At 43.9% G+C, this 24439-nt stretch overlaps 1 protein-coding gene across 8 annotated transcripts in view; it reads left to right on the forward strand.

The window, feature by feature from the left end:
* camta1a (calmodulin binding transcription activator 1a) overlaps positions 1 to 24439 on the forward strand; it is a 420451-nt gene that overhangs the window by 301900 nt on the left and 94112 nt on the right. For all 8 annotated transcript variants that reach the window (XM_069184063.1, XM_069184064.1, XM_069184065.1 and 5 more), the window contains one exon: positions 11807 to 11878. In XM_069184063.1, the coding sequence (XP_069040164.1) occupies positions 11807 to 11878 (72 nt within the window). The remainder of the gene's footprint in view (positions 1 to 11806; positions 11879 to 24439) is intronic.

A 24439-nucleotide genomic window follows, 5' to 3' on the forward strand; every position in this document is an offset into this window, starting at 1 on the left:
GCACCAAGTCTATCCCTCAGCAAGTACTTTTCCTTTAAGATTCCCGGAGGAAGCTGATCTGGAGCTTCCTTCTTTCCTTTCCATGTACTCTAGCTTCAGTGAGTGTGGTGTAGTCTAACTGGCTAAAAATAGAAAGCTTTTTTTTTTTCAAAAAAAGAAACTGTGGGCGTTTGGAAAAACTACTCAGTTAGCATTTTGAAGCTGATTCCCTGAGAGCCTTCATAAAATATTGAGATTCTTGGATCAGTAAATGTAGCGTATGCCGTCAGACCTGGAATTCAATCTGTCTCTCGGGAACTTGGGTACGTAGTCGGCAGGAGGCAGGAGGCAGGCCCACTCTTCCGAAAGGTCCACTCTCTCTTCGAGAGGCCTGAACGCTGCTAGGTTCTGCGGAGTGACATCATCACACACTGGGAGACCAAGCAGGCAAAGCCCAGGTGTCCCAACTGCCTCTTCAGGCATCCCACTGCCTCTTCAGGCGTCCCACTGACTTTGCAGGTGTCCCACTGACTCTTCAAGTTTCCATCCAACAAGGCATCTGCTTTTATATATGTTCAGATGGGAAGCTGCATCCTCCCTGTGTCATCTGCAATGGAATAAGTAAAGGTTAATTCCACCCTAAAATATAGTCTGGTGTCACACCTGAAAGAGGCTCAACAGCCAAAACATTGAATTTCTCCATTCTGTTTCTCATCGTGATATTCCCCTTTACAAGATCTTCCGCATTTTTGCTTTGAAAATGCTTACAATGTGGCCCTTGAGTTGCTCAAGCAGTAAAGGCGACTGGTTGAAGCTTTGTACCTACACTGTATGATTACACGAATATGGCTAGCATTCCCCCCCCCGTGCAGTGTCTTTGTGTTTGTGTTAGTGTCATGCTCCACAATGGCACCCCCTGTTGCTTTCCAGACACATGCAGGCGGCAGTGAGCTGCATCAGTCCTCCCTGTGTGGCCTTAACGCAGCTGCGGACACCGTTGGCTCATGGTGGAAGCAAAAGCAGGCAGCACAACAGGGGATGCTTGTTTGCTGTCTCTATCTCTCCTTCGCTGGTTTGAGGTTTGACTGGTGAGCTGAGTTATTTAGTAATTTGAAAGAGTTTAGTGCATTTGTAGAGCACTAAGTAATGATCAGGGCTGCAATTGATTTGCATGATAAGGATCAAGCTGCCATTATAATAAGTGAGATGTAATCATTTTCAGTTGCTGATTACTTGAAATTCTGTCACTATTTATAAAGTAGCATTCTTGGTAGGTACAGTAATACCATGTTGTTCAGGGTTACATTTTTAAAAAGTGCAACAGATAATGAATTGCTGAATAACAAAGCAATTATTCACTTAAGGATTCATGTTATAGAGTGGGATTCATTTCCAGAACACACTCACAACCGTAGTAAATTAAAGTATTTTGGTATATTTGTTATTTACATGACAGTTCATTAAATTTAACAGTTCAACTACTCAGCAAGAAATAAACAGAATACTGTATATTAAACATAATGCAGCCTATGTAATGTTACCTTCTGGTTGGAACTGGAGTCTAGTGAATTGTACACTACTAGTGTTTTTTCATTTTCAGATTTTAACAGAGTTAACAAAATGTTAGCAACACATTGACATAGAACATAGTAGCTCTGTGTTACCGTCTGCAGCTTATCAACCTTTCTTTAGTTGGCACACAGATACAGTAGGTGATGCATCGACAACGGCCAGCAAGGTTTGGTATAAGTACTGTATATCAGCATCAGAACTTAAAAGTGAGGAATGAAGAATATAAAAAAATAGCAGGTTATGACTGTGAACAAGACTTTGAATATTAATATACTGCTGCATGAACTTAATCTCCATTATTTGGCCTGCAACTATATCAACCTACAAAATACACAGGAATCTTTAGCACACATATTAATGATTGTCAACAGATGCCTCTCTGATTATGCATGGCTGTTACTGAAAATAGCATGTAGCTTGAAGATGAAGGAAAAAGCAGGGAATCCCATTTTGCACTTAATAAATTCTAACAGTTTCTTCCCGATTTTAAATGATGTCTGAGAGTCTGATGTGTTAAATGGGGGGAACATTTGAAACGCCTTCTTGACCACGAAATTCCTTTCCTCCTCACCCCCCGCTGGTCTGGGGAGCAGAATTATAGAGTATCAGGCAGCACAGATTGCCACACGTTTTGCCCCAGGGGTAGTTAAAGACCTGCTGATTTTGTTTGCAGCTAAGTGTAAAAAAAACCTTCAGATGTGAAGGAAAGATTTATTGTTTCATTTTAAATTATTATCGTATTGAAAAATGTGTGTTAGGAAAAACGTTAAAGCTGGTGCAAATCTGCCTACAGGCAGACTGTGGGACCAAGTGTATTGGAGCTGTCCAAGGTACTGTACCTAACCCTCTGCACTACTTGGAGAAAATGCTCTTATTGACGAATGCTTCATTAGAGCCACGTGTAAGGACAATTAGAGAGATTGGGGGGCATGTGTCTGAATTAAAAGAGACTTTCCAATTTGAAAGTATGGATTGTAATATCTAGTCAAAGCCCCTCTTTGCTTTGCTGTTTTTAGATAGTGAGGAAGTGGAGGTTTGATCCTGTTTGTATTTTAAGGCTGCCAATTGGACATTGAGTCCCAGAATGCGTTAGGGAATTCTAAACTTGGCCCCATTCCACAGTCATTTGTATTCCCATCCACATTTATGAAATATCTCCGTGGCCTAAAAGCGCCTTCCCTTTTGATCAGTTGAAACAGGATATTTGCATTTTACCTTTATAACAATAGAGTTTACATAAAAATGCTGTGCCAAAGCAAATGTGGATTGAAATTATTCTGTTCTCCTGCTGTCACTTCCCCGACACACCCCTGAAGGCATTGCGCCTTGCTGTTACCAGCAGCATTCTGTAATGATTAGAGTCAACAGCTCACACAACACACCGAAAGCATTCAATTCAATATATTGATAAAAGGTTATCTGTGTTACATTATCTGTTTTTTTCAGTTTATATTGTACTACACTACTGCCTCTTTCCCAAATGCTTCTAAAGTAGTCTGATCTTCAACAAAAAGGATGATGTTTGATGAAGTTCCTTCTTGTGCTAGTGATTAAGCCACTGTAGGAGAGACGCATTTGTACTTCACCTGCTGTGCTGAGAGCTCTCTGCTGGAATGAGAGCCCTCACGATCTGAGTGCCAAGTTCAAAGCTGTTTCACAGTGTCCTGCTGGGATGGGGCCCTGCTGGAAAACCTAAAGGGTTACAAAGTGAAAAACGGAACGGACAGATTTACTTAGCTAGGCATCAAAAAGTAAAGAAAAAGTAGTGCTATTCAAACTGCTGAATTGTCACACTTCAGTTCAAACAACTTGGTATGTTAATCAGGCAGGTTCTCCAATTTATTAGTCGATCCTAGAACTGCAACAGTTGCAGGTTTAAAATTCCCCCTAGAGAAGGCAGGAGCTCTGGGGTGGAAATCTGGCCCCTTACACGGTACAGTGCCTGTGCTGCCCCCCGTCCCTTCCAGCCACTCTCCATGCAGTGCCAATCCCTCGCAATCCACAGCTTTCTCTCATCCCTCAACCACCTGGCTCAGTCTTTCCCACACACTCTGACTGACAGGCAGCATGGCCTCACACAACGCCCCGCTACATCCAGTGTGAACATGGCGTCTGCACGGCTCTTAACTCCTCGGACACCCTGCTGCAGCCAGGAACTAGTCTGACTATCCCTGCCAGAGCGCAAGGCATCAGCCACTGCCCCTGCCTTTTCTCACAGTGAGGCAGGCGTCCGTGGGTGCTGTGTGGGGGAGCTGGCACAGAGTGAGCCCCCTCAAGAGGCTGGAGGACTGCCCCCCCGCATTCCTCTGCTGCCATCTTCCAGTCCATTACCTCAGCATGTGCCTTCTGAGTTAACCTTGGCAGGCAGGCTAGAGGAGAGAAAGAGTAATTCTAACCTTAAAAACCTGCTGATTAAAGCTAGTTTTGAGGAATTTGATTCCACTTAATGCTTTTGGCCCGGAGCCCAGCAGCTTGGCATTAGCATCAACAGACACGGTGTCTTCACCCAGAGCTATCTCCCCGAGCTGGCCGGCGCGCTGTGCCAACCCCTCGCCAGCCCCACCCCCTTCTCCTCTATCACGCTGCCAGAGCGCTCCTTTCCCCTCGTTTAACATTTGGGTTTTTTAATTTATCTCTCATTAATTGCTTTTACCAGCAGAATTCTGCTGTCTCGTTGGCTTGCCCTCTCTTTCTCTGTTCTCATCGCTTGTCTTTTTATAAGCATCATTCCCTTTCCTTTCTCTCTTTTTTTTTCCGATTTCGAGAGTAACCCACAATTGCTGTCAAAAAAAAAGTGGACCTGTAAACATGTCGATGTGCAGCGGAGTGGGAAGCATAAACGTGTAACTCAGAGTTTGTCATTGTTTATTGCCTGTTGATTGCGGATAAGCTTATGGTTTATTTGATCATCTTTTTTTCATAAGCATGGCTCCGCATGGTGAAAGACAGAGCATAAACTCACCAGAGAGGTTAGGGGGCAGAGGTGTAAGATAAGCAAGAGTTAGATCAGCAAAAAGCAGCCAATCTCTTGATTAGCAAGTCCAATGTTTTGTTGCAGTGTACTGATGTATTAAGAGCCCCTTACTGTTAGTTTATAGGTCTGTTTGTGTGTATATGAACCCAAGGCACTCTAACTGGGAATCTTGGAAAATTGTCAAGAAAGGCAGATTATTCATTGTCTTATTTTATAGATATGAGCTGCCCGTGCAATGAATTTAAAATAGTGAAAGCAAAAGAATATGGCCACAAGCCACATGCAGATACATAGCCACATACAAAAAGATACAGGAGACTTAAAGTGCCTTGCAAAAGTATACAGACCCTTGCACAGCTTTCACATCTCGCTTCTTTAAAGCTTGCAGTCATGATGCTGAATTAATGTTTGATACATACACCACCTACTCCATTCACTGAGAGCAGAAAGCAAAAAGACAAAATTAAATAGAGAATATGAAAGAACACTCGAAAAGCCGTAATCCTATAAATATTCAAAAAAATAATTTCTGTGACGACCCTAAATTAATTTAGGTGCATTATATTACCTTAAAGAGCCACACAATCAGTTAAGTTGATTCACGTGTAAATATACCTATCTGTGTAAGGTCCCTCAGAGTCAGCTCGGAGATAAAGTTATACAGTGACAGAGATCAGGAGAAGTGTACGGTATAAAAAACATTTCTAGGACCCTTTGAACATGCTAAAATTGATCAAGAAGAAATGGAAGGCATCCAGTCACTCCACAAAGGGGGCTTGTATGGAACTAAAAAATATCTAAATCTTGCATGGAGTTTGCAACAAAACACCTGAGCGATCCTGCTAAAACATGGCAAATGGTTTTCTGGTCAGATACGACAAACTTGGAACCTTTGGGTCTGAGTGCAAAGTGTTACATCTAACAGTAAACCAACAGATACTTGCACAACACATGCATCACTCAGTCAATACCATCCCTACTGCCAGGCATGGTGCTGGCAGCCTGATGTTCAGCTTCTCGGCCGCAGGGGCCGGGGAGCCTGTCATCTGATGGGAACATACAGTAGATGGAGCAAAGTACTGGCAAATCTTGGAGGAAAGCCTGCTTCAGACCTACAACTGGGACAGATTCACCTGTCTGCAGGACAATGACGTACAGTAAAATACAAGGTTAAAGATACACTGCTGGGGCTTAAGGATAAGAAACAGAATGTCCTTGAGTGGCCCAGTCAAGGTCCTGACTAGAATCCCATTGCGAATCTGTGGGAAGACAGGACAACTGCTCTTCATTAGCAGTCTCCAAGCACCTTGTCAAAGCTTGAGCAAATATGCCAAAGCCAATTGGCACGAATTGTACCAAGCTGATGGGCACGTTGGTAAACACTTACCCCCAAAAGACTTGCAGCTGTAATTAAAGCAACAGGGGCTACCACCAAAGCTCACATGACTCTGTTTTTGCTTACATTCACTTTTACGTACCTGTCCTTAGAAGTCTTAAGTTTAAGTATTCAATTTGTAAATAAAATAGTTTAAAACGCGTATGCATCTTTTTGTAATTTCACAATTGCAAAAAGGGTCTTGTAGTCTTGTAGGGGTACAAGGAGCCACAGCGCAGTCCAGTGGAGGTTTGAGATGAGTTTAGTTGTAATGACAGTGGTGGCGTCTGGAGAACAGTGAGGGGGACACTCAGTGCCCCGAATTGCAACAGCGTTCCAGAGGGTTTTATAGTCTGGGTCCTGCCAGGTCCTGCCCTTTGTTATGACCATGAATGGGGGTTTATGAGTGACCACTCCCCTTGTGGCCCGGTGGCTCTTCCTGATGATGTTATGCCCACCTTTCAGCTATTCCTGCAACAGCAGGAGTCTGTTTAAAATTCCGTCAAGCCAGGTCAGGAGTAATGACCCCAGGCCAGAGTCAGATTTCTACAGTCTGAATACTTTAGAAGGCACTGTATATGAAGTTAATATGATTAAAAATTTAAGAATTAAAAAAGAAAACATACACTTGCAATTTAAACACCATACATACATAGACACAATATGAAATCGCTGCCAAACCGTGATTGATGCCACACGTGACCATACTAATTATTATCATTATATACGCTTGCAGACCTCTTAGCTTTCAATTAGCTTTACCGAATCAGATGGCATTGCAGAAAAACTCATTTCTGGAGTGTTTTTTATGATGTTGTCTTTAATATTTTCCTGTGCCCCACTCAATAAATTATACATCTTGAGGTGTGGTAATGAGTTGGCAGACTGCATGTGGAGAATCTACAGGTCAGCGATGACTGACCCATCACTCTGGTTCTCCTGCCTCTTTGAACACGCTAATTGGAGCGCAGGTTGGTTTCTGCTGAACGAAAGCCCCGGCTCTTTGCTGACAATCAGACTGCTTCGTCACGCTGAGAACCACCAAATTGGCAACATAAATAATCTGCCATTGTCTGATTAAGAACATGTTCACAGATCATTATGAGCTAATGAAAGAATTTCCCTTTTTGTCAGGGTGGCGGTGTCCTTATTTATTGCCTGTTGCCTGTAATGGATGGAGTGGCTGACTGGCCCTGCAGACACTGCCAATGTGATTCTGTGTGAGGGGCTGGCATGGGTCATGTGCCCTGACGTATGTGATTTTTTTACCCCCAAATCTTCCACATGAAGCACTAGAAGTGATCCATCTCACAGCCCCTTTTGAGACTTCCAGGAGGTGTTAACAGTGTAATGTCGTCCACCATGGAATTGCCCCACAGATGGGGTAAATTCACCATGGAATTGCCCTGTGGGTGGGGTAGATTCACCATGGAATTGCCCCACAGATGGGGTAAATTCACCATGGAATTGCCCTGTGGGTGGGGTAAATTCACCATGGAATTGCCCTGTGGGTGGGGTAGATTCACCATGGAATTGCCCTGTGGGTGCGGTAGATTCACCATGGAATTGCCCGGTGGGTGGGGTAAATTCACCATGGAATTGCCCTGTGGGTGCGGTAGATTCACCATGGAATTGTCCTGTGAGTGGGGTAGATTCACCATGGAATTGCCCTGTGGGTGCGGTAGATTCACCATGGAATTGCCCCACAGATGGGGTAAATTCACCATGGAATTGCCCTGTGGGTGGGGTAGATTCACCATGGAATTGTCCTGTGAGTGGGGTAGATTCACCATGGAATTGCCCTGTGGGTGCGGTAGATTCACCATGGAATTGCCCCACAGATGGGGTAGATTCACCATGGAATTGCCCGGTGGGTGGGGTAGATTCACCGTGGGGAAGATGCCTGGGGCATGATGGAGGATAGCGTAGGACAGCAGGCAGCATGTGTGGCCTTAGAGAGAGGAGGAATAGAGGAAGGAAGAGCAAAACATTTCTCTAAGGCTGTGATATGCGATGATGGCACCACAATACCCAAATTAAACCTCTGATCTCAAGCTGTCAGGTTATTCTCCTGCTCTTTTGTACTCCGTGACTGAAGTCTTATTACTTTCTAAACCTCCCTGACAGGCTCTCTCACATGCCTTTTACCCGCTGTGTCCTGGAAGCACACGTTCTGCGCGGGCGTCATTGTTGAGCATTGTGCCCTCGCGCCGAACAAGATGGCCCTCTTATCTGTGGGTCTCAGGTTCCTGCTGGAGCCCTCAGGCCTGTGAGAGAGGTTGTGACTTCACCTGGCTGTCCAACAATTCCAGGCTCTGTCGACGCGCGGGCCTCCAAAGGAAACACCTGCTAAAGCCTGATGATTGTTTTCTGTGGCTTGTTTCCATTTCCTATTTTTTTTTTATATCAGGTGTTGAATTTGTTGGCACAATCTCCTAACTGGGAAAGGAGCACTAGATGTAAAGTTGGTTGATAAAGATGGGAAAGAGGATGAGATAAAAACTCATCCAGATGGGAGTTGATAAAGCTTCCTGTGCCGTTAGCTTTCCGGAGGTGGGGTCAGATACAGAATGGCTGAGCTCTGTAATCCGTGTGGAGTTGTTTCCATATTCACTTCCCGGTTTCGCAGTTTGTTGAGTATTTATAATTTACCTTTCACTTTCCCCATTAAGTTTTAAAGTTAAGTTTCGTGAGTAAATTATAAAAGAATATGTTCAGACTAACTTTGTGGGATGGTTGTGGGGAACTGTATTAAGGTTGCACCATGTGACTCTGAAGTTGAACTACTGTACTGCCCCCAAAATGCACCATTTGTGTAGCATTTGTGATCTTGTTTGTGTTGTAAGAAACCCCAATGTTTACAGTCTTTATTTTTGTTTTTAAACTGGGAAGAACACTTGATCCCATGTATGAACGTTCACTCCACGGTTTACTCCAACTAGCTACAGTAGGCACAGTAACAAAAAGTGCGTCTTTGAGGAACAGCAAATGATTACTCAAACCAACATAAGATCTGAAAGAATCCCAGTCTGCAGTATATTTGTTGTCTTTGCTTCTATCATAGGTTAACAATGCAACAACTGAGTTGTTAATTGCAGTCCATTGTGAGAACCCCAGCTTAGAAAACTGAATACTAAACAGCAGTGATACATATTACCGTGTATGTGCTTGTGTAGCCATTCGAGTTATTTTCCTATTAGCTCTACATTTGGAATTAGCAGCTCTCTGTATTGTGTTCCCTGGGAAAACAGGCATTTGCTGATCGACCAGACTTCCTACGAATTCATATTCACAGTGTTATCCTTTTATAGCCATCCAACACAAAGCAATGTTCTTTACAACAGCCTTTAATTTATAGAGCGTCTTTCATGGCAAGCATTCCAAAGAGCTGTACAATTAAAAAAAAAACTGTAATTGGCTTCGCTTGAATTGAACTGCTGCATGTTAAAATACTGAGCCTATTGTAAGTTGCCAAGATTAAAGAATAAAATATGTGGATGATTTAACTGCCAGCAACTGTCCAATACAATTAAGGCCTGGTGTAGACTCTCCCAGGAAACACCTGTCCATTGCTAAAAGCTAAGTGAGAAGTCCCTGTGCCGTCTTTCACCTTGCAGACGCAAAGGCTTCTGAACACAGACTTCTGAAAATGACTTACTTTATACAGGGCGAGTGTAAAATATGTTGGGGTGGCATCAAAAATAGTGATGATCGCAGCACCTTGCTTGATTTGTTTCAGCATCCGCTTGCAGAAGACAAGGCCTGAATTACAATCAGGGTACGAGTGCCGTGACTTTGCTGTTTGGGTCTACTCCAGTGGACAGAGAGCAGCTGCCGTAGCAATATCCTCCTGTGTGTTTTTCCTAAATTAAGCTCAGAGCTCGCCCCACAGTGAGAGTGTCGTGTCTCGGGAGGTCTTGGGGGTGGGGGATGTTACTGTATGTCCTGCGTCTTGGCAGGTTGCTTTCCCAGCTCCCCAGCCAGTACTTTTAATGGTTATGCTCATCTTCCAGCTCCTCGCTCTGGCCAGTGCTGGCCTATTCTGTTCTCTTGCAGTGGGATAATTAATCAGGGAGTGTGTTTGATGTTTGCAAATTAATGTTTATTTTAACACGCGTTCTCTGCAGGCCCTGCTTTTTAACTTCTGTTTTGCTTAACAAGATGTGCTTACAACAGTGGCAATGGAGTCTTTAATTTATCACCAGGACAGGGGTCCTCCGAGGCCCAGCCCCCCCTCCCAGCCTCCTCTCCTCCGTTTCCTTCCCCAGATGTGCTCCCCTCCCTGCCTATTCTGTGGAGCAGGACTGCTCACATTGGGCTGCACTCTCCAAGGGCTGTCTTCCCAAAAAAAATCTGTGGCTTCTTCCGGTGAATCTTAGCCGAATCCTTCTTTACAATGTATATATCTGTGGAGTTAAACAGTTTTTTTCCTGAAGTTTTGGATCATATGACACCCCCATAATTACTGTTGTAATTTGACTTTTTTTTTTACAGCTTCATTAATTTAATTATGACGTGGTTTGAGAAGTAAATGCAAAGCAAACATAATTACGAAACAAGGCTCCTACTGTATTACGTTAATCTTTTAATTGGGCTGATTTTCGTTTTTTCTTAAATGCATTGTGAACAGGGTCGAGTTGAGACACTAATTCTCACTTTTCCTGAACCTGTCTATTTGGCATTTCATTCTGCCAAATTAGCCTCCAGTACCACTTCGTGCTTTTTCTTCTTTTTGCCACTTAAGAATCTACTGACAAACAATTTTTCAGCTTATATATGTACGTGTACATTTACACAGAGGTGTGGAATTGCACTGTATCAATTAAAATAGTTATTAAAGTTATCATATTGCAAGCAATATTGAATACTGTTCTCTTAAGTCACATTTGAGTGAGTTAGGACATGTGTCATTAGAAAATAACACCAAAACTTTGAACCTCTACACACCTGCGACATGTTGCCATGTGTCTGTGTCCTGGTGAATGTAAGTTTCATACTGTATATATGTGTCTTCCTGTGAGTGATCAGAGTTCAGCATTTGAGCGTGGAATTCATGGGCCATTAACTTGTCCTATATGACAGTTTAACTCTGCAACGAAAAGCCTCCTTCATGCTTGCTACTTGGATTTCTCATAGCTGGGGCAGTCTGTGAAAAACTACCCTTGCATCTCCTCTTAAAGACCTGTTTCTTATGCGTGTTTGTAGTCTAATTGATATCATCCCCTGGAAAGCTACTGTACCTCTACTGAAGCAATACTGTAAATCCCACAATGGTCTTTATGCGTCTTTGCTTCCTAAAGCTTAACGCTCTTTATCTTAAAAGCAACTGATGTTTTTGTGTTTGCAAAATATCTTTGTCAAATAAAAAAGTCTGCAACAGAGAATCACCTTCAAATAATGCTCTACAAATAGGTCTGGGACGGGCGTGTCACTTCTGTAATGAAGAACGGCTATGAGTTCGGGTGTTAATGAATTTCGCACCCCCTTCTCTTGTGAATTTAGAGTCGCCATAGTTTCCCCTGCCGGCTTCAGACAGACCAGGTGTGCCTCCTCGTGTCTTGTCTCACAGCTGCCAAGCCTTGACCCCACTCAGGAGAGAGTGACGATGCGGAGGCAGACTCCTGTCCTGCTGACAAGAGAGTCTAGGCGGACGAAACCCGCTCTGCCGATCATGCACCGCTGTTTGAGGGATCGTGCTCAGATCTGGCTGGGGGGCCGGGTTCGAGCCAGCAACATCTGATTCACAGAGCTCAGCCCAAGCGAGTGCCTTTCCCGGGTTCTGCCCACCAGAGGGTCCTAGTGACATGGTTGTGGCTTCTCTTGCGTTTTGAGGCTGGGCTCTGTGGATTCTGCTGAAGCCCAAGCTCTCGGATGGTCTAACACTGTGCTGTTGTCTCTCTTTCCAGTGTCTCTATGGCTGCTATGTCCACTCCTCCATCATCCCCACCTTTCATCGCAGGTGCTACTGGCTGCTTCAGGTAAGGAAAGCTCTCCTACACTGGGATCGCTCTGGGGGATCTAAGGGTTAGGATCTGTTACAGTGACGCCGCTGCTCTCTAGAGCGTTCAGACCCTCCGTGACAAGGGCCAGGCGTTTAGCTCAGTGGATTGACCGAATCTCCCGGCTCCATGTATCAGGTGTTCGAAGACGATGGCTCAAGACTGGTGTCCCACTGTTTGCTTCAACTGCTTTGCTAAAGTTAGCCATGTGGTGGTTTAACTGCATGTGATGGATATAAGGAGGCACAGGATTTCAAGAGCAGTTAATTTACTTTTAAGTGTGTGTGTGTGTGAGAGTCACGTGTGCGCTTCATGGTGAAAGATGTAAAAGGTTTGAAAATACTGTATATTGCATTTATATTGGGTCCACATGGTACACCAGCAAGGTGTATGAGAGGGTAGTTCACACAGTGTTGTCCATTAGCCTGACACGAAGGAGCAGCGTGTTCCTTGTGATGTTCATAAGCTGGCCGGTCCCAAGCACGGACTGTATATGATGGAGGCCCAGAGGCTCTCGTCTCCACTCCAGGCTGCTTTCACTCTGTCTCTTTCCTACCCTCTCCTCCTTTTTCTCTGTGGCCATCTCACCTTTCCTCCCAATGCCCACCCCCCCCCCCCTTCCTATTTTTACTGCCCCATTAAATTATTCAGCTGCCCAGGAAGTCAGGGTCTTGGCAGGCACCTGTGCTGTTTCTCCAGGCGAGGGGGCAAAAGCACAGCTGAGCCTGCTTTCCACTGCATGCAACCCAAGATGCTGATATTTTCTTCATATGATAACATTGAAAAAAAGCAGTTATAAATATGACTTCGATCCATCTCTGTATTTCCTTTTTTTTTGTAGTCCAGCACATAGATACTAACACCTTTTGTCAAATTCTTAGAAGGAACATAAACACTCTGTTTTTGACACCTGCTGCCAAAAACTTTATTGTCACCTCATCTTATTTTTCTGAGGTCCTTGCAGTTTTTTCTATTTTTCTGCTCTTCTTCAAACTGCAGAAAGCTCCACAAAGGATAATTCTGACCTAATGGAGCCTGGCAGGGAGATTAAACGTAACCCCTCTGCCTGTATACAAACAGCATCCTGTAATAGATCAAAGTAGACACGGAGACCAGCACCAGGGGCTTAGGTCAGTGAGATGAATGGAAGATGTTTTGCATTTTTAACTCTAGAAAGGGGACATTTACTTTCTCTACTTTTAGGGAAAGTAAGTCTACTTAGAAAAGCCCTAACCAGCACTTCAGCTCAGTCTTTACAAAAATCTAAACTGTTTTCCCTCTTTTCTTCAAAGAGCTGTTAATGCTGGTTATTTTTCTAATTTGTCTCTGCTGGGCATCTTATTGCAGACATCCTTAAAATGGGCTAGCCTAGGTTTCAGTTCAAATGTATAAAACCTAAATCTTCCATTCAATATACAGTAAAGTTTCCCACTCATAACTGAATGTTTTATTGCTTTATTGGGATTCTATTGCCTACTGCAGTACAGCTTTAGATTATTACTATTGGCAAAAACGTATTATGTAGAGAGTTTGATTGAATTGTCCTGAATTTCATATATTCACCTACATGTTCAATGTCACTGTCAGATGAATTGTCTGATTTTTATCTGCTCATTTAGCCTTTCAGAGTTTTTGTACAGGAGCCAGTAGATCCGGTACTGTGTCCATGACTTTATATTTCTCATAAGCAATGAGAAATCAGCAGTTAGTAGTTATTTCCGTCAGAATCACTTTCAGGAAATATGGTGGGGCAGGTCTTGGGTCCCGGGTTTGATTCCGGACCGGGGCACCTTCTGTTTGTGGAAATTGCACGTTCTCTTCATGTTAATGTGGGGAGAACTCAGGGAGCCCTGGTTTCCTACTCCCTCCCGAAAACTGTCTGGCTACCTTAACGGGCGTCTCTAAATTGCCCCGTGTGTGTGTGTGCTTGCCTGCGTGAGCCCTGTGATGAACTAGACCCCAGAGTGTGGCCCCACCACATGGCCCAGGCTTCTGCAAGGCTGGTTCAGTTCGTTTCCAAGCTTTATGCTTCAGGCAAACTTGACTGGACGACTAAGGCATGTGCACTGCTTTAGGAAGGCTTCCTCTGTTGTAGTCGTAGTCATGCTGTTGTACATCTTACACTGTACCTCAAACCTTGCCCTTTTAAAGGAAGTCATACAGGACCCAGACTGTGACCACTCAAAGCTCCTCTTCGCCAACAGTATTTAAAAATAGGGGGTAAACCAACTCATCGGGCCACAGCTCGCCTGGTTCCTGTAGCATTAAAGTGGATTAAGATCATTTACGTTGTCAGAGATTGTTAAGTCCTGTCACCCCCCCCAAAAGTGTGGACTGGAGCATGTGGGGTACAGTACCTCACTCAAGGCACAACAGCAGTGTCTGCAGCAGGGACTCGAACCCAGGGACTCGAACCTGTCTGTCCAATGGCCTCCCCCCCTACTCTGCGCTGGCCCCGACATTATGGGAAAAATCCACCCACCTCGTAGCAGGTGCATAGTTAATATTTACCACTAGAAACGGTAGTTCTAGTTCTTTCTAATTGATCCACAATCTACCATTCTGAAATTCACATAAATATCCCGTAATGCAAGAGGTCCCTGACTTCCCTAACTCCTGATAACCACCAAGCCCGGCGCAGGCAGAAGATGAACCCCCACATGTTTTGTGGTTGTACAGATGACTGTCTGCACCGCCGCTGATCCGCCATGTCCCGTCACGCAGTAATGAAACAGAACAAAGCAGAAGTGTCTCGGTGTCGGACCTGTGAAGATGAAGGCAGAAGTTAAAACGTGTCTGTCTGCTGCACTGAGAAGCTGTGCCCTTTCCCACCTCTGTCTTTTGAAGCCATTGCAGCCCCCTCTCCCCTCACCCCCCCCCCACGCCCCCCATCAGGACTACAGTAGCATCAATTTGCAGGAAAAGGTTACTGGTGACTCAAAATGTAAACTTGTTTGCCGAAGTAAATTACCAGTGTGCGGCGAGCACTGGGAGTGGGGAGATGAAAGGCCTACGCTCTCTCCATGGAGCGATCTGTTATCAGCACCAGCAAGAGGAAGGAGGGAGAGGGAGACACATGGAGGAGAATTAGCCTCTAGGCTGCCTGCAACAAAGACCGCTTCTTTATTCGGCTGTTAAAAACCCTTTTAATAAAGAAAAAGCAGAAAAGAGACAATGATAATGGAAGCACTTTGTGGTGCGTGTGTTAGAGCATATTCTATAGACACTGTATCTGTCTATGATTAAGGGGTGATTACACACACTTTCATTTTTGCCCTTGAAATACTTCAGCCCTTGTGTACTTTGCTAATGGACCTGAAGGAGCTCTGTTCTATGATTTCTGTTCTTCTGCCATTTCACTTTGTTATTCAAACAAGAGATTCTGGATTCTGACACCCGTTCTGTGTTGCTGCTGTACTTAAGCAAAAAATATCTTCGGGAAGCATGGAGGTGAATAAGGGGAAGAAGATCACTGCTGTACGATGTTCTGAAGCCCCTCAGAGTGTTACACCAGTGTATGCGCTGTCTTTTTGTTCTTCACTTTTAATTTTTTTATTCAAGTCATAGCAACTAGAATGGCAAACAGAATACCCAGGTGTGAACTGCACTTTATTTTCTCTTCCTGCATTTTATCTTTTGTGAGGATTCTTGATTGTTAGATAAAATAATTAGTTTTTTGTGGAGGAGAGGGCAGAGGTAGTACCAGTTTCCCTTCTGAGGCTGCCATCCGCGATGTTCACAAGGAATAGAGTATTGTATAGTGTTGAGCAGCTTGACAGAAATCGTCAAGCTGGTGTCCTACCAATATGCTCCCCCTCTATTCTTCATCTGTTTTTAATTTTTCTGTCTTTTTATGGCTCTCTTCTTCAGCTTTGTGTCACACTAATGTGCTTTCAATATGTGGTAATGTGCCACCAGATTTTAGCAGTCTTTACAAATACAGTGGAGAGAAAGCCAAATGATAATCACACAGCTTCCGCTGTTCAGGAAGGTAGAGGAATACTAACGTCTCCCTGTTTTTTTTTAAAAAATAGCAATTGCGGTTTCATATTTATGATCCTGTTTTCATCTTTCCGCATCTGTAAGTGCTGTTTGTTCTGTTCAGAAAAATAAGTTGTATTAGATACACGTTTTAACACATTACTGTTGAAACATGAATTTCATGTTGATAGTCAAATTCAGATTGGTTCAGAGATCACAAATGAATTATTTCAATCTGATGTGCACATGTGCAGTTACAGTATGAACTCGTTGATTAAAACTTGAAGGTTATTTTTTGGCTAGAGACATATAAGGTGGTTAAAACATCTTGTGGTTAGTTGTTAGTTGTGGTTAGATGCCACCGTCAGAAGCTCAGAGGAATCAAATCATAGGACACTTACAGACAGGCTGCTCAATTTCAGACATTGCAAGACTTTTCAATGCACGTAGAGGAACTCTTTACAATTTCAGAAGATGCTGGCAAGCAACTAGACTGCAGATTACTTACCTGAAAGCAGATAGTCGCATCAGCTGCACAGGACCCAACTCCCAGGGCTGTCAGGACAAGGATTGTATTCAGAATTCAGACAGTATTTTATTTCTATGTGCTGCAACCCTGGCCTGCTGCCTCCGCAGATTCCCAACAAGCATGTCTGGGACACTGCCGACCCCCAGGTTTGTGCTCTCTGTGGGCAGCCCCAGGCCCCGCCAGCTCACCATGTCCAAGGTCACGCTCGACACCAGGCTGTGTCAGTGGTGGGCTGAAGCAGCATGGTCGCTGTGTTAGCAGTGGACGCATGTGGCGTCGAGCTCTTCACCTGACCCGGTCTGGGTGAGAGCCTCTCATGCAAGGCTGACGTTGTAAAGAATGTGAGTGAAACTGTAAATGACTGAGATGGCGCAAAATCTTGGAACGCTGTTGAAAAATGAAATATGTCTGCAAGTGTGCATGCTTTGTTTGGCTGCAGAGAATGTATTTGTATTTATAGGTGTGTTAAACAAAATGACTGTAAACGTTGTTACAGTATATGTGTTTTTAAGCCTTATTTACGTGGAAACCCTCTGCTCCTGTTCTGAAATAATCAGATCTTTGATCGAGTGCCCCTTCTAGTGTCTCCTGTCTCTTCTGGTTGCCGTCGTTCTCCTGGTTGATGAAGTCTTGTCATTTTCCTTTCCTGTTCAGCGCTAATCTCATGTAAGAATTTTTCCTCTTCATCACAGTCCGCTGGGTAAAAGATAATTATAATTTTAATATAATTTAGTCTGAAGCCCAGTTTAATTTTTTTTTTTGGCACAGATTGCGCAGCAGGTCACCAGCCAGCAAAAGGGCCTGCTTCATTGTGCAAAGAGAACAGTGTTTGATCTGATAATGAAATGACTCATAAGGCACCAAAGCATGCTGATTAATCATTTTTCACCAGGCCGCCTCTCCTCAAGTCAGGCCGGCTCCCCAGCTAGTGCTGATTAATAACAGCAACAGTCTCACTTACTAAAGCCGAGCAAGAGTAAATAAATATTTCTGCCTTTCCTGGGTACTTGACTGTTCCTTGTGAAAGAAACAGAACGTGGATCCAAGAGATTACATAGTAGTTGTGATAGTTCTTTTGCACTTTTTTGTTGACTGGATGTGCCGTGAGTTAGACTTGGCACATTAACCTGAAAAACACAGTGGTGTTCCACTGCTACAGGGCCTGGTAATATGAGCTGCAGTCAGATTGAGAACTGTACTTGTGTCAAAACACCAAACTCAGTGTGGAGCAGACACAAACACAGCAGGGTGCCGTGCACAGCTTGGTGATGATCTGCTGGTCATGAGAAGGCAGAGTTTTATACCACAGAAGCTGGAGTACAACATGAATATTGAGTTGTTCCACTATTTTATGTTCGTTTTAATGTGACAGGGATACATGGTTTGGCTCTGCTTTAAAAACATGTGGAAATTAAAATGCACAGTGGGAGTGTTCTGGGATAGGATGTCAGTAATAAATTAAAAGTGCTGTGATTTAAAAAAACTGACCAAAAATGAATGTCTTTTGAGAGAGAAACCTGTTGTATGCATTGTGCATGATTGTGCAGGATTTGCTGTAAATGCCTTCAGGCTACAGACATACACCTCTTGCATTTTAAGGAGAGCTATTTATTTACTCAGCTGCAGAAATTATAGGGCTAAAACAGTCTCTGCTTTTGTACTCTGTTAAAACAATAGCCCCTATTTTTTTTGCGGGGCTAATGACACGCATGCCAAGATGATCTATATTTAACATGGCTAACTCCCTCTGGTGAATCTTTAATGAAGCTGAATTCCGTTGAGGGTGTTTAATTGGAGACCCGTCATACTCTGATTGTGCTTTCTACTGCGGTGGTCTGCAAATGAGGAATGGGGCAGGTGAGGGTAGAGCAGTGTCAGATATGACAAATTAAAGCAACATTTAATTTAGCTTCATTTTTGTTGTCCTTTTTATTGCTCAAGACAAAAATCTAGATAATTGTGTAGGCCACCAAAGCATGTTGGTTTTTTCCAGCTACTGGAGTATGTACTTTGACATTAACAGCTGTTGTTTTGTACAGTTGAATAAAGCAGGGCATACCATGGGCACATCGACCACAATAAAGAGGGGACAATTCTCCATAGCGGTCTCATTTGATTTTAGTACAGTAAGTAGAGATCGCATTGAGCTGTTTCTTGATGGTGTCAACTTCCATGCTTCATGTGACTGGGTAGCTTGTACCCAAAACCCTTTGTATACAGCGGTACTTCCTGTTCTTCATTTTTAATGTGATTCCTTCTAGTTTTGATCTGCGTTTCGATCTTGATTCTGATGAATCCGTAAGGTTGACTTTGCCTCTGAGGATTAGTGATTCCTTGAGACCCTCCAGTCGCCTCTGCTTCTCTCTCAGTGCAGTAGGGTTTCAGTAGAGAGCTACGACTTGAGCTGGACATTTAAATCACAGAATGGCTTTTGAGCAGCATTAGTGCCACCTGTGGCGCTGTAGAAAGCTGAAAGTTCGATTGATCCGCTTGTATTAAAGGGTGATTTGCAGATGACTGTCCTCTTCTGCCCATTGATTTTTGTGTCAGTAACTCTCACGCTCATCGGCTTCCCCTTGACTGGTGTCTCTCAGGCACCTCATGGCTGTGACCTGCTGTCTCTTTACCTCAAGGGATCTCTTAATAGACAGAGCAGCTTCTGACTCTTGTGGGACGATCTCTGCAGTCCTAAGGTGTGTGCGTTGCTATCATTAATCCCTTGTACTGCCATCGACCCTCTGCCAAGAAGATGGAGGGACCAATTCACAGGGCTCCTTATATTAAAGACGCTAAGGTAGCCCATCTACATGGAGCAAGTGGTTGCTTTTTTCCTGATTGCACGTTGTTCTTGGTGTATATTGGGCCTGCGTTGACCCAATAAACTCATCCAGCTCCACTCTTCTTACTGCTAACATCAAAGCTAGTTGTTTCCTGCCTTGTTAGGCTGCAAGAGAGAGAAACACTGGACGTGTCTTCACAAGCCTAAACAACAACCAAAAACCTACCGTACTTCCCCAAAATCCACACTGGCCCGGGGTTTGCTGGTCCTCTGGGTAACCGGACCTTTTCTGAAGAATTTAAAATATGCCACAGCACGAGAAAGTAGTACCTACACCCACCTGTAAAACTAAACCTAGAGTATACTGAGTGATAATCTGTCAGTATACATTAATGGAAATATCATCAGTGGGGAATGGAGTTACTTTCAAGGTAGCCTTGTTGTCTCAGGTTATTCCCTGTATACAGGGCTTGACCCACTGACTTCCTATCAGATTGGACCTACATGACTCTCCATTCAGATTCCCTTCAGGTCTCTAGTCCTTTGGGTGAGGAGCTTCAGTACAGTGGTGAGGGATCTTCCTGCAGGTGGAGCCCAGTTCACTGCCTCTATCACCGTAGATGCAAAGACATCACCAATTAGGCCAGGATCCACAGTGGAATAGTCTCACCATTTTCCCTCCCAGGCTGTAACTGTTAAACTCACTCCACTGCACTGAGATAGAGAGCAAGAGTGCGAGAGAGGCCTACTAAATTATTCAGCGCACAGGAAAGGTTAAAAAGCAGAGAATGAACAGAACTGACATTCACCTGATTACTGAGCAAGAGCTGTTCAGGGACCTTTTTTTACGCTGCTCCGGTTTTTCAATCAGTTACCTTTTATAAGAACAGAAAATCTTAAACATAAAGATTATATCATCCGGTTACTGCATTTCCTCCTTGTCCTATATCCTCAGCCACAGTGGTGGATGTTATTATTGCACTGCCTGCGCTTGTACGTGTTGGACAGTGTTGAGGAGCGTGCCTCTGAATCTCAGGTCCGTGTGTCTGTGTGGCCTTCTTCTCTAAATCACCTCCCCTAATTATCAGGACAAATGATTTAGTTTTTAACAGTTAACTTGATCATGCATTGATCCATGCATTGTCCTGTTCGACAAAACAGTCAGGCCCAATTTATTGTGTAGTATTGAACATTATTCTGTGTTATACTGTATCTACTGTACTTGTATTGGGTTTTTTTTCTTGACAGGTGACGTTTTTGTGTGCTTTGTGCAGGAGACATGTATGCCGCGTCTTGCTCTGCTACTCGGCAGCACTCTAAGAAAGCCCTGAGGGCTTGTCTTCAAAGTACAGAGGCAGCGGGCTGAGTTTACTGTACAGGTCCCTATTAAACACACAGACCTGTTAACTGTGCTTGGGCTCAGTAGCTCTAAGTACCATATTAGCACTACAAGGACCACTAGTGTGCTCTGTAAAAAAGGTTCAAGCCCCCCTGGGCTGTATTTTAACTGTATAGTGGGGTCCAGCAGACTTTGCTAAAAGCACAGGGGTCTGGGGGCTCTATTATGACGGAAAGTGCCCTATTATGATTACTGTGTTTATTTAAGCGAACAGAGGCCCTCTCTTTTAATCTCAAATGTTATGATCTCAGGGTCTCTAGTAAGGGTGCAGCCCTTCCCCTCCCACCATAGGACTAAAACTCTTAGATATATAGGCTCTGTGTAATGTAGGGTTACATTAGCCACAGTTAGGGCCCAGGGACTCTGTTTACCATCCAGGCACCTTGGAAGCTGTATTGACATTGTAGGGCACTCAAAGCATGTATTTTCTGTACAGGTGTATGCTGTACAGGGACCCTGTGGACTCTGTTATTGAACCTAAGTTCAATGTTGTTATTGAATCTAAGCTGAAGACAACCAAGTCCAGCTCCATCAGTTTTTATTTCTGTGTTGGGCACAGAGGTATATGCTGTGTAGTAAAAACATGGCCAGAGAGATCGTGGCCCTTATGACAAACAGCCCTGGGTGTCTGATCTCGTTTATTTCCTCGCTTTATCAGTTGTCTAAGCTCCTGGAGAAATCCAGAGTGTCCGCTACCTGACACACGCGCCTGACACGCAGGCCAGCACGTGTTGTGCTTCCCGTGACACGGACTGAGTTCAGTGAAACCCCTGTAACACGAGTCGAAACTAATGACCAAAAAATGTCAGATTTGTCCAGCACTAATTATTCATTAGATGAGCAATTAACATTGGTGGAGAGTGACATTCTCAGTGCTATTAATTTGAGAGCATAATGGGAGAAGATTAGTTGCCGAATGGTGAGCTGGACACAGGGGGAAAGAGAGAGAAGGCAGGCTGCCATGGCTCGGGCAGCCAGCAAATCACATCCTGGTGCAGTGTGGCTCAGAGTCGTCTCTTTTCCCAAGAATCCAGACCGGCAGTGTCCACATTTTGTTGCGAACCCTTTCCTGTATTAATTATTGAACAAAAGAAGAAATCTAGTAGATGTAAAACAGGATGTATTATTTTCAAGGATTTTCTTCTTTTATCCCGAAGGGGAACATGTTGTTCTCATCTGCGAAGCGTAACACCGAGAACAGAGAGTATAATAAATGTTTTGTTACACCAGTACCTCAGACAAGGAAATGTGTACCCGACTTCAGAAAGCATGGTCGTACCGTGCACTGTGTATAGCGTTCATCAGAGGTAACACAGAAAGACACAGGATCATTTCAGCTGTTTCTGTTTTTGTTAACTGTCCCAAGTGAGGTCACCGAGCATGAAAGGGTTAGAAATAAGTGATTGTTATTTTAAGCTCTTCATGCTAAAGTAGTACATTTACATAGTGTTTTTATAGAGCACTAGCGGGTTTTTTGAAAAATTAGATTTCATTTTGATGCACTGGTGTCTGCTCTAAATGCTATTTTTCTGCAATTCTTCATATACTGTATGCCTTGTGTTTTTTTAACAAACCAAAATGAAAACATAAAAAATCTGCCAACTGCTCTAAAGCACATTTAAATGTTCTCACAACAGTTTTATAAAACAGCGCAGTTCCTTTTACAACATAAGAAGGAATTACTGGACGCAAAGCACATTTAGAAGAATGTGTTAATCATCTGTATGTTCCCTGTCCTTTGTTCTGCACTTTTTTGTATTTATTGTGAATCAGATTTTGAGTGGACAGCTCTGCTTTCTTTTAAGCAGTAACTGGCAGGAAGTGGAGAGGGGGCTCATATTAGTGTTACACCTACTGTACACTTGCATGAAGCATGGCCTGAGCCTCATCCCTTTGAGCAATGCAGGACTGGTGGGGTGTCCCAGTTCTGAGGGAGAAACACTAAAGGTACTTAGTTACCCAACCCTATGATGAAGCATAACACTAAAAAGGGCAGGAGCTCACATCATGCATTCTACAAGTTCAAACTCTACCTGTTGGCTTAAAACATTGAAAAGCATTTGAATACGTGGACTATCGAGAGATGCTGCTGTAATTTGGATCTGTACAAACTGCTGCTAGATGCTGCTAGATCTGCTTCTGATCAAATTCTCTAAACTGAGGGAAGTAATAACCTGAGAATGTAAAGAAGATTTCAAGAAGTGGCGTGTCTCAGAAGGTCACTTCAGAGAACAAAAATAAAAGTTGTCATCAGCCAGCTCCACTGTAAATGAGAGGGTGAGATGGTGATAGAGCCATTGAGCCTGTTCTCAAAACTTTAAGTGTGGAGATATAAAGTTAACAGCTCGCTCTGTGTTTATAGCAGTGAAGTCACCCCAGAGCCTCGTTTTCACACTGAAGCGCTTGGCTTGCGGCTTCCCTTCTGATCGTGTTCAATAATTTACCAGCCAGGGACCAGGAGGTGACTGGGGTGTCCTCCCACACTTCAGGGCACTGCCTCTGTGCTCCTGCATTATTGAGAGCCGATCCCCAAGACGCACACTAAATAAAAAGACACATTATGTTTATCTTGATAGCGTGCTCTACATACAGTGCTGGATCAGCAGGGGTGCACACTACCCCCAGGCGCTGCCTTAAGTATGGTCTGCCCATAACATAATCATCATCATGGTAACGATCTTCACAATTTCCCTGCAGTGCTTTTCTTTCTTCTCCTCGGATCAGAAATATGTCTGATCCAGACCGAAAGCCAAAGAAGGCAGGAAGGTGGGCATTGCTGTGTCTCAGGGTGGGTCCTGAGGTCAGAGGCATCTAATCAGGGTCCAGTTTCCTTGGAAGATGTTTTACTGATTACACTGTGGACCTTAGGAGATTTCAGAGTGCAGTACCCCTGCCCTTCAGCCTCAAAGAGAGAGTCTGATGTGCCGGTGTTACCTGTTGGGCAGGGATCAAGTGTCTCACCTTGAGCCTTTATTCAGGGCTGCTCTTCATACGCTAGAAACCGGAGGCACTGAGAGGGGCACAAGATTGGAGCGTTACCCTGGGGAGAGTTGAAAATTGTTTCCCATCAAGCTAGCAAGAGAAAGAGGAGAATGAAAATGATGTCTTATAAATAAGATACAGACCACCCCAGCTCTTCAACAAGTAATATACGGAGCCCAGATGAGCTGCCTTGAAGGACAGCCTAAATAATACAGTACATCTGCCTCAAAGCAGCCAGTGAAAATAGATACGCCTATAGTGGTAGTTAGACCTTGAGCTTTGATGCAAATGCTCAAGCAAAAAACTGATATCCATTCCAATGGCGCAGAGGTTTTCTGGAAAACTATGAGGTTTTTTGACCCTGCTCATTTTAATACTGCATGGCCTTTTATATTTTTTTCAAAAGGCAATGGGCCAAATCTAAGTCTTCTTCGGAGAGGGATACTTTTTCTAGATCGCATTTCATTGCTCCCTTCGACACTTCAGACAACCCTGAGCGGCATTTCTTAATCAAGTGCATTTTTGTAACCTAGCAGCTGTAATGTGGTAGATTACACCCCTTTTCCTCCTCCAAACAATGAGGAAGATGCACAGATTTTTCAATGTTACTTGCGGGGGGCGGCAGGGGACAGAATAGAGATGTATAAATTCCTATTTCTGAAGCCCAAGCATTCTGAAGTTAGCTTCTGAAAGTCTTTAATTCTCCTTGTTTTTAATATTGCATGATTTCTTGATGGGTCTGGCTGCCTGAAGCCCCGTCTAGCCCGGTATTAACCTGTCTACATAAATCAGGAGTGAGCTGAAGTTAGCCCCCCCATCGCATAGCCCTCCCCGCCTCTCTGTGCATCTCTGCTGGGGAGGAGGGAGAAA

Source organism: Lepisosteus oculatus, chromosome 25, assembly GCF_040954835.1.
Source record: "Lepisosteus oculatus isolate fLepOcu1 chromosome 25, fLepOcu1.hap2, whole genome shotgun sequence".
Lineage (NCBI taxonomy): Eukaryota > Metazoa > Chordata > Actinopteri > Semionotiformes > Lepisosteidae > Lepisosteus > Lepisosteus oculatus.